The 10,000-nt window shown below is 42.0% G+C and overlaps 1 protein-coding gene and 1 pseudogene across 2 annotated transcripts in view; both read left to right on the plus strand.

The window, feature by feature from the left end:
* The window catches only part of LOC135110329 (uncharacterized), a 22,435-nt gene that overhangs the window by 11,495 nt on the left and 940 nt on the right, over positions 1-10,000 (plus strand). For both annotated transcript variants that reach the window (XR_010273192.1, XM_064022562.1), the window contains exon 2: positions 796-846. Coding sequence is in view for 1 of the 2 variants with exons in the window: in XM_064022562.1 (XP_063878632.1) it covers positions 796-846 (51 nt within the window). In the remaining variant the exon portion in view is untranslated. The remainder of the gene's footprint in view (positions 1-795; positions 847-10,000) is intronic.
* On the plus strand, positions 6,756-6,838 carry LOC135110789 (U2 spliceosomal RNA; annotated as a pseudogene).

The following is a 10,000-nucleotide window of genomic DNA, read 5'->3' on the forward strand; positions in this document are numbered from 1 at the left end:
AGAGGGATGAGGGGAGAGGGGTGATGGGGTGGTGGAGGAGAGGGACTGCAACAATAGACCCAAACCCTGCTACAGTATTTTTTGTCTTAATGTTGGAGGGAGAGGAAGGAGAGGGGAGAGAAGGGGAAGCAAGGGCTGTGGGGAAAGAGGGAAGGGAAGAAAAGAAAACTGAATAAAAGAAAGGGAGAAAGGAGGAAGAAATAAAGGGGAAAGATGTGGTGAAAATGGAGGAGATAGTTAATAGGTAAGAGAGGAAGAGGGGAGGAAGATTTGAAGGCAAAGAAAGGAAGGTAAAAATAGAGAGGGAGGAAGGGAAAGAGGGAAAGATGAAGAAAAAAGGAAGGAGGAAGAAAAAAGTAGGAAAAAACTGAGAGAGAGGAAAGGGAGGAGTGAGATTTCATAGAAAAGAGGTGGAAGGAGAGTTGAATAGAAGAGGAAGAGAATAAAAACGAGTAAAAAGAGGAAGAAGAAGAAAGGAAAGAAGGGAGGGATGAAAATAAAAAAAGTAAATTCATAAAAGAAATAAAAAAGAAAAAAGAAAATAATTTATTCCTACTCAACTTTTCCAGAGAGAGAGAGAGAGAGAGAGAGAGAGAGAGAGAGAGAGAGAGAGAGAGAGAGAGAGAGAGAGAGAGAGACTGTACACCCACCTATCACCACAACCATTACATTACATCACCTTTAGAGTAGAAAAGTAAATTATTATAATCAAATCTAGTGAGGGGGCAAGAGGTATGCTGCTGCTTGCACTTCCTTTGTGCTCCCATGTGTCTCACCTGTCTTGTTCTCCCCCAGGTGAGTGCTGCCCCCGGGTGCTGCAAGGACGCCCACACCCCGACACTGCAGGTACTGTGTTTCTATGGCCCCCCTGGGAGAAGTGTACGCTTTTTACTCCTCCTCCTCCTCCTCCTTGTCTTTTTCTCCACCACCTCCTCCTCCTCCTCCTCCTCCTCCTCCTCCTCCTCCTCCTCCTCCTCCTCCTCCTCCTCCTCCTTGTCTTTTTCTCCACCTTCCCTTCTTCCTCTTCCTTCCCCTCTTTCTCTTCCACTTTCTCCTCCTCCTCCTCCTCCTCCTCCTCCTCCTCCTCCCTCCTCCTCCTCCTCCTCCTTCTCCTCCTCCTCCTCCTCCTCCTCCTCCTCCTCCTCCTCCTCCTCCTTTTCTTCTTTCTTCTCTCCTGCTTTCTTCCCTTCCCTCCTCCTGTCCCTCTTCCTTCTCTCCTCATCCTCTTCCTTTCCTACTCACCTTCCTCCTCTTCCTTCCCCTCTTTCTTCTCTCCTCCTGCCTCCTCCCCTTCTTTCCCTTCTCCTCTCACTCTTCCTTCTTTCTTCCTCTTCCTCTCTCTTCTTTCTTCCTCCTCCTCCTTTTCTCCTCCTCCTCCTCCTCCTCCTCCTCCTCCTTCTCCTCCTCCTCCTCCTCCTCCTTCGTTTAGTATTCGTTTTACCCAACCCCACTTTTAATATTTTCTGATCCGTCTCCTTGTTGTTTCCTCTATTCCTTCCTCCCTTTCTCCTCCTCCTCCTCCTCCTCCTCCTCCTCCTCCTCCTCCTTCTCCTCCTCCTCCTCCTCCTCGCAGCATAGCGCCTGTGAGACAGATGAGCCAAAGTTGTGTCGTTTGCAAGTTGTTATTGCAGGCAGGAGGCGTGCAGTGCGGCTGAAAGGAGGAGGAGGAGGAGGAGGAGGAGGAGGAGGAGGAGGAGGAGAAGGAGGAGGAGGAGGAGGAGGAGGAGGAGGAGGAGGAGGAAGTGGTGGCAGGGCAGAATATAAAGGGAAAGAGGAGGGTGAGGAGGTGAAGATGAGAAGAAAGAAGAATTGTTGGGGGAGGAGGAGGAGAAGGAGGAGGAGGAGGAGGACGAGGGAAAGGGAAAGGGGGATGGAAACTCGAAAAAAAGGTGACGAGTAGAAAGAGAAGAGAGAAAAGGCGGGGAAGAAGGCGGAAGATGCGCTGACAAGTATGAGAAGAAAGAAAGGAGGAGGAGGAGGAGAAGAAGAAAAAAAGGGGAAAAAAAGGAGAACACTTAGAGCAATGGAAGAAAGAAAAAAAATGGGAATAGAAGGAGACATAATAAAAAAGAAAGAATCACGTAAGAATGAAAATAAACACGAAAACAAGAAAACTCTTAAGCGAAAGGAAGGAAGAGGAGGAACAAGAGATGATCATTGGGGAGTGAGGGAGAGAGAGGAGGAAGTGGGCGGTAAGGAGAGAAAGAATGGAGAGAATGAAAGGATGGGAGAAGTTAGGATGAAGATGAGGTGAAGTAATGGTGCCAAAATTAAAAGAAAACGGAGAAGTGGAGGAGGAGGAGGAGGAGGAGGAGGAGGAGGAGGAGGGGGAGCAGGTGTGAGGAGGACGAGAAACAAGAAAAAATTGATGAAAGGGAAGGGGAGTGGAAAGTAAAGAATGGAATGAGAGAGAGAGAGAGAGAGAGAGAGAGAGAGAGAGAGAGAGAGAGAGAGAGAGAGAGAGAGAGAGAGAGAGAGAGAGAGAGAGAGAGCAATAGACAGAAATAGACAGCAACAACAGCCACATAAATACACACACACACACACACACACACACACACACACACACACACACACACAGACAGACAGACAGACAGACAGGCGGACAGACAGACAAGCCATTAATTTTCCTCTTTTCTTGATGGGCTACGATGAGAGAGAGAGAGAGAGAGAGAGAGAGAGAGAGAGAGAGAGAGAGAGAGAGAGAGAGAGAGAGAGAGGAGGGAACAATATCAGTCTCTTGGTGATGTATGATCCAATACCTCCCTCTCCCTCCTTCCCTCTCACTCCCTCTCACTCTCTCATTCCCTCTCCCTCCTCTCCCTTCCCTCTTCCTCCCTCCACTGCCTATCTCTCTTGACCAGGAGGGACTTGGAAGTATCTCGAGGGACTCTCTCTCTCTCTCTCTCTCTCTCTCTCTCTCTCTCTCTCTCTCTCTCTCTCTCTCTCTCTCTCTCTCTCTCTCTCTCTCTCTCTCTCTCATAATATGCCTCCGTTGGGAATTTTTCGTTCGTGGAATAACACCCACATAGAGAGAGAGAGAGAGAGAGAGAGAGAGAGAGAGAGAGAGAGAGAGAGAGAGATTGGAGTGGTCCACAGATTAGTGTTTAAGCTTACATCCATCCTCTCTCTCTCTCTCTCTCTCTCTCTCTCTCTCTCTCTCTCTCTCTCTCTCTCTCTCTCTCTCTCTCTCTCTCTCTCTCTCTCACACACACACACACAACCCTATTCATTTTGCGTACTCCCTCTACTACCTCAACCTCTTTCTCCCTCTCCCTCTCCCTCTCCCTCTCCCTCTCTCCCTCTCCCTCTCCCTCTCCCTCTCCCTCTCTCCCTCTCCCTCTCTCCCGGGCAGAATTAAAAGTTAAAACCTCGAGGCTCACGGCGGCACCAGAAATGTTTTAACTTCTAGAAATTTTAGTCCGTTCCTTTGTTCCGCCTCGTCCGGGGTCTGGCGCGTTACTCTTTTGTTTAACTACTTAATGCTGCTCTGGTCTTCACGGTCCTGCGTCTGTTATTGTTTCATTTTCTTTATTTTTTTTTCTTATTCTCTTTTTTTTTTGTATTTTCTAACTGTATTTTTCTTTTTTGTTTGTTTGTTTGTTTGTTTGTGTATATCTTATGTTTCCTTATTCTTCATTTTTTTTTCTTTGTCTTTTTTTGTGCCTTAGTTTTGGTTATGTTGTTTTAATTGGTGTGTGTGTGTGTGTGTGTGTGTGTGTGTGTGTGTGTGTGTGTGTATGTATTTGCGGCAGAAAAAAAAAAGTGACAAAGTAATAAGCAAAGAGGAAGTAAGGGACTCATGAGATAAAAAAAAAGTAATGAAATAAGTTAGTGAAATAATGAATTAGATAGAGAGATAATGAATTAGCAGGTTGATCGATTAAGGAAATTGGTAAGAAATTGAGGAATAATTGAATAAGAAGACAATGGAATAAAAGACGATGAGATTAGAGGATAATGAAATAAGGAGGTAATGGAATAGAAAGGTGATGAAATAAAGTTAAGGAAAAGGAAAGTGATGAAATAATGAAATGTAAGAAGGTAATGAAATAAAAGATAATGAAATAAGAAGGTAATAAAATAAGGAAAAATAAAATAGCAAAGTTAGGAATAAGGAAGGAAAGAGATAAAGAACTAGAGAAATAAGAAAATAGGGAAATAAGGTGGTCATGAAATAAGAAAAGAAAATAAAGAAATAAAGTGGTGACAAAAAGAAACAAAGAAATAATGAAACACTAAAATAAGGCAGTAAATAAGTAAACAAGCAAAACAATAAAGATGATGATGAAATAAATAATGTAAATACGTCATGTAAAATCAAAGTAAAATAATGGAAGATCTTTTTTTTTTGTTTCTCAAAATTCCTTCGTGTTTTTCTTTGTTTTGTTTTCTTTTGTTTTTTCAGTTTCCTTATTTCCATTTTTATCTCTGACGTTTGGGTTTTGTATCTCTCTCTCTCTCTCTCTCTCTCTCTCTCTCTCTCTCTCTCTCTCTCTCTCTCTCTCTCTCTCTCTCTCTCTCTCTCTCTCTCTCTCTCTCTCTCTCTCTCTCTCTCTCTCTCTCTCTCTCTGGTTTCTTTTCTTATTTCATCATTCCTCTTATCCTTCTTATCTTGTGTCCTTACCTTTTTGTAGTCTTTCTCTTCTTTATCTTCTTTTCTCTTCATTGTTCTTCTTATCGTTGTTATCTTTTCCTTTTTTGCTGTGTCTCTTATCCTTATTGCCTTCTCTTCTTTTCTTTTATCATGATCTCTTATTATATTCTCTATTTCTCTCTCCGGTTCCTCACATCTGCTGTTTTCGTGTTTTTTTTTTTTTTATCACATTCTTCTTTTTCCATCCCAGTATTTTTATCTTTTCTCTTTATGCCTCACTTTTGGTTTTTATTTATATTTTTTTTTACTGTTTGTGTGTGTGTGTGTGTGTGTGTGTGTGTGTGTGTGTGTGTGTGTGTGTGTGTGTGTGTGTGTGTGTTTAGAACCTATAAGAAAAATCTGGGAAACGCGGTCTTTTTTCGTTTTTTTTTTTCCTTTTTCCGTCTTTCATTTCACTTCTCTGATTTTCTCTCTTTACTTTCGTCTCTCTCTTTGAAACTGTCTGTCTGTCTGTCTGTGCGTGTGTCTGCCTTTAGGAATCTCTCTCTCTCTCTCTCTCTCTCTCTCTCTCTCTCTCTCTCTCTCTCTCTCTCTCTCTCTCTCTCTCTCTCTCTCTCTCTCTCTCTCTCTCTCTCTCTCTCTCTCTCTCTCTCTAGGACATGAAGCTCTAATTTATTTTCCTTTGTCTGTCTCTTTGTGTTCATTTGCTCAGGTTTTATTTTCCTTTGCCTTCCTTTCGTTCCTTATGGTCCTCGTTTATTGGTGTTTTTTCCCCCTTTCCTTTTGTTTATTGCTGATATTTTTGTTTTATTCTTTTTCTCTTTGTGTTGCTTATTCTGTTATTCTGCTCGAGTTTACCTTTTTTCATTCTTTTCTTTCCTTCTTTTTTTTTCTTCTCTCCCTTTTCTTTCTAGTGTGTGTGTGTGTGTGTGTGTTGCCATTTCATCATTCCTGTACTTAATTTTTGTGACCTCAGCGTGTCAGCATCATATTTTGTTCGTTGTGTAATTTTTTCTTCAATGCATCTACACCGTTTTCTTTTTTCCTCTTTTTTTTCCCCTTTTTTTCAAGTGCTTTTCCTTTGGTTTTTCACTTGCATGATTTTGCTTCCGAGAACATTTGATTTACTTATTCTTTTATTTATTGCTGTCGTTCTTTATTTTTATCCTTCGTGTGTGTGTGTGTGTGTGTGTGTGTGTGTGTGTGTGTGTGTGTGTGTGTGTGTGTGAGTTTTATTTCGTCCGCTTTTGTCATTCTCACTCTTTCATGTCTTTCGCTTCCCCTCCCTTTACTCCTCCTTTGTCTCTCTTTTATTCATTTTCACCATTTTCACTTTATCATGACATATTTTTTTCCTTCTTTTCTTTCTATCTTTATTTATTTATCTCGTTTTCAAGTCTCGTGTGTCAAACCTTTATTCATTTTCCTTGATCTTACTCTATGTATCATTTTTTTATCTTTTATTTTTCTTTCGTTATTTATTTTCTGAATTCTTTTACGTCTAACATTTATCTATTTTTGTCGGTCTGACTCAATTTATCATGCCATTCCTTCACTTCTATTATTTGTTAGTGTATATTTTTATTCATTTCCTCCATTCTTGCCCTGTTTATCACGTCCCTTCATTCCTTGCCTTTATTATCCCAGTTCCTATGCCTCTGCCTTCTCTCCTTCTGCCACTTTCACTCTTTCCTTCCGTTGCTCTCCCTTTTCATCACGTCCTCTCCTTCACTCCCACAGTTTTGCCAAGTGGGCCCTGGTCGCTAAGTTTTGGCTTGTAATAAATACATTTTTCATCACCCGTGAATAACATCTGCATTCATGAATTATAAATAGATATTCTTTTTTTTTTTTATAACGTGTACGTGGGCTATTTTTCGTTTATTTATTTTTTTTTCTTTTCAATCCTTTTCTATGACCCCTTGCGTGTTAGTGTGTGTGTGTGTGTGTGTGTGTGTGTGTGTGTGTGTGTGTGTGTGTGTGTGTGTGTGTATCTTGCCCTCTCTATTTGTATGTCTGTTTGTCTGTTCTTATGTTTTGTACTTGCTCTTTCATTTCTGTCTTTCTCTCTGCCTGTTCATCTGTCTGGCTGCCTGTTTGGCTCTTGTCTGTCTATCTGTTTTTCTGTCCTCGTATTTGTTTGCCTTCCTCTATATATATCGCTTCTCGGCCTTTTGGTTAAGATCAAAGTGTAGTATCTGTTAGTTTATGTGTGCTTATATGTCTGTCTGTTTATCTGTCTGTCTGTCTGTCTGTCTGTCTGTCTGTCTGTCTGTCTTTTATATAAGTATTAGAGGTCTCTTCCTCACACACACAACTCTCATAATAGTGCGAGTATAAACTTTGTAAAAAGAATTATTAAGGACTGATTGCTCCCTCTCTCTCTCCTCTCTCTCTCTCTCTCTCTCTCTCTCTCTCTCTCTCTCTCTCTCTCTCTCTCTCTCTCTCTCTCTCTCTCTCTCTGGTAGTGCTGCAGAGATCACTCATGTTGTTGTTGTTGTTGTTGTTGTTGTTGATATCTTTTAAGCTAGTAAACACGTCCTCTCATAATAAGTGCAAGCAAAGAGAGCAACACACACACACACACACACACACACACACACACACACACACACACACACACACACACACACACACACACACTCACAGCAGGAGCAGACAGGCAGGAAGGGAGGAAGGAGGTAAAGGAGGCAGAAGGAAGAGGAGGAGGAGGGAGGGCATCGTTGGCGTCAGTCTTGTGTTGTCGTGAGCTCATACGACAAAGCTTGGCCCAGGAAACTCATCATCTTGGCTGCGAGTTCCGGGTTGCCTCCTAAACTTGAGGTCTGAGAGTGTCTGGCTGAGGGACGCGGCCCGGAGCACGCAGGGACAGATGGTGGTGGTGGTGGTGGTGGTGGTGGATGGTGGTGGTGGTGGTGGTGGTGGTGGTGGTGGTGAGTGTGTGGACTACTGAGGATGTGTGTGTGTGTGTGTGTGTGTGTGTGTGTGTGTGTGTGTGTGTGTGTGTAAAGGGGAGTGTACTGTGTTTTCTGTTTTTGTTTGTTTGCTTGTGTTTGCTTCGCTTTGTTTTGTTTCTATCGGTAGTGGTCAGCAGGGAGTTTGTATATTTGTCTGTCTGTCTGTCTGTTGTTGTTGTTGTTGGTGGTGGTGGTGATGGTGGTGGTTTGTTTGTATTTGTTCGTTCGTTTGTTTTTGTTTTACTGATCTGGGTCGTAGGTACTTTTTCTTTTTTTTTTTTTTTTTAGTGGGGGTTTGTTTGATTTTTTTTTATTTAATTATCGTTTAGTTTGCTTCATTCGTGGTTGCTCTCTGGAGTGGCTTAATTTTTTTATCACTCACGGGCGGGTACTCACTGCAGGGGCTTTGTTTGTTTGTCCATTCGTCCGTCCGTTTGTGTGTGTGTGTGTGTGTGTGTGTGTGTGTGTGTGTGTTGATATTGCTCCCCTGGCCAGCTTGGTGTCCAGTGTGAAAAGTTTGGTGATGTGTTTCCTTGTGGCGCAAAATTGTCCAAATAAAATACTCACTGGCAGCGTTGAAAAAAAAGGGAAAAAAAAAAGAAAAAAGGAAAACCATCATACATACACACATATATACATACATTCATACTTACTTTATAGTTTACTTGACCAGTTTATCTCATTTCGTTCACCTGGCCCTAGTGAATATAAGTTAATGCAGCTTTCAACGGTGTATTCATGACTCCAGCGATAGTTTCACAAAGATTCTGTATCAGCAACGCGAAAAAGGACATTCATGCACCCAAAAGAACCCGACGTATCATCTGTGTGGCGTTTCAAAGCAATGCTGATGAAAGAACAAAGCGTTTAAGAAATTCAGGTCACACTCCCACTCTTTTCTTCCCTGTGTGGATTTTGAAGTCAAGAATAAGTGAAATCTGAAAGCGGACACCACAACAACGGAGGGAGGGAGGGAAGGAAGGAGAGCAGGAGAAACAGGAGGCGCCGCGTGGACTGTTAACAAACTGCACCGAACACTGTTGACGTGGAATCGAACCCCATCCGGACGTAACCAAAGCGGAATCCAAACCTTTATTGCCGCGTGTTTTATTTTTCTTGCCTCTCTTCTTTTGTTTACTTTTCCTTTCAGTGCAACGAATGCTTGGCCCTAACTCTTTGTCTCTGTTTGTTTGTCTGTACGTATGTCTCTCTCTCTCTCTCTCTCTCTCTCTCTCTCTCTCTCTCTCTCTCTCTCTCTCTCTCTCTCTCTCTCTCTCTCTCTCTGTCATGTCATCATTTGTGTGTGTGAAAGAAGACAAAACGGCGCGCATTTTATGTATTGTTTTGTTTCGTTTTATTTATTTTATTTGTTTCTACAGCCTCTCCTCGTTCTGTTATCGTCTGTGTGTATGAAAGAAGACAAACAACATTTATATCTTTTATTATTTTTGTTTTGTTTTATTGTTTTCTCTCTACAGCCTCTCTCGTCATTTATTTCGTCCATTTATTTGTTGTTCTGTCGCATTATTTCTTTCTTTCTACGGCTTCTCCTCCATTTGTTTTCATTTGCGTGTCTGAATGAAGACAGCACAACTTTTATTTTACGTGTTAATTTGTTTTGTCTCATTATTTCTTGAACTGAAATACAAAAAGTCAATCCAATTCCCTTGACTTTCTATGTTATTTTCTTTGCTAAAAAAATATCTTACGTTGTTTTCCTCCTATTTTTTCCTTCTTTTTTTCCCCCCTGTGGAGATTGGCACAAGAGCACACACACAAAAAAAAGAAAGTAAAAAAAGAAATGCTCTCCCACTTTCCACTCTAGAAAAAAGGAAAATTAAATAAAATAGTGACATAGAGGAACAGTCTCGGATTCAATTGTTAACTTAGCGCTGGGATGTCCTGGTATTCCTATCTTGAAAACAGGAAATTCACAGGAAAGAGAAATCACAGAGACAGTTCCAGAGTTTATCAAGGCTTGGTTATCTGTTTCTTTTGCCTTGGTTTTATTTGTTATGTTGGTGGTGCTGGTGGTGGTGGTGACGGTGGTGGTGGTTTTGGTGTCCTTGGTGGTAGTGGTGGTGGTGTTGGTGGTGGTCGTTCCATAGTTTATCAAGGCCTGTTTATCAATTTATTTTTCCTGGTTTTATTTGTTATGTGGTAGTAGTAATGGTGGTGGTGGTGATGGTGACAGTGGTGGTTGTGGTAATAGTGGTGAATCCATAGTTTATCAAGGCCTATTTATCTGTTTTTTTTTTCTTGGTTTTATTTGTTATGTTGTGGTGGTGGTTGTGATAGTGGTGGTGGCGGTGGTGGTGAAGGCGGCGGGCGTCGGGGGCAGCGAGGCGGCTCTTGACAATCAGCGGTACATTTGAGCGGCGTGTCGCGGGAATCCACCGGGACGTGTTCGGCAGATGTCACAATTTTCACTGCACCGAAAGTTTTC

This window comes from Scylla paramamosain, chromosome 20 (genome assembly GCF_035594125.1).
Source record: "Scylla paramamosain isolate STU-SP2022 chromosome 20, ASM3559412v1, whole genome shotgun sequence".
Taxonomy (NCBI): domain Eukaryota; kingdom Metazoa; phylum Arthropoda; class Malacostraca; order Decapoda; family Portunidae; genus Scylla; species Scylla paramamosain.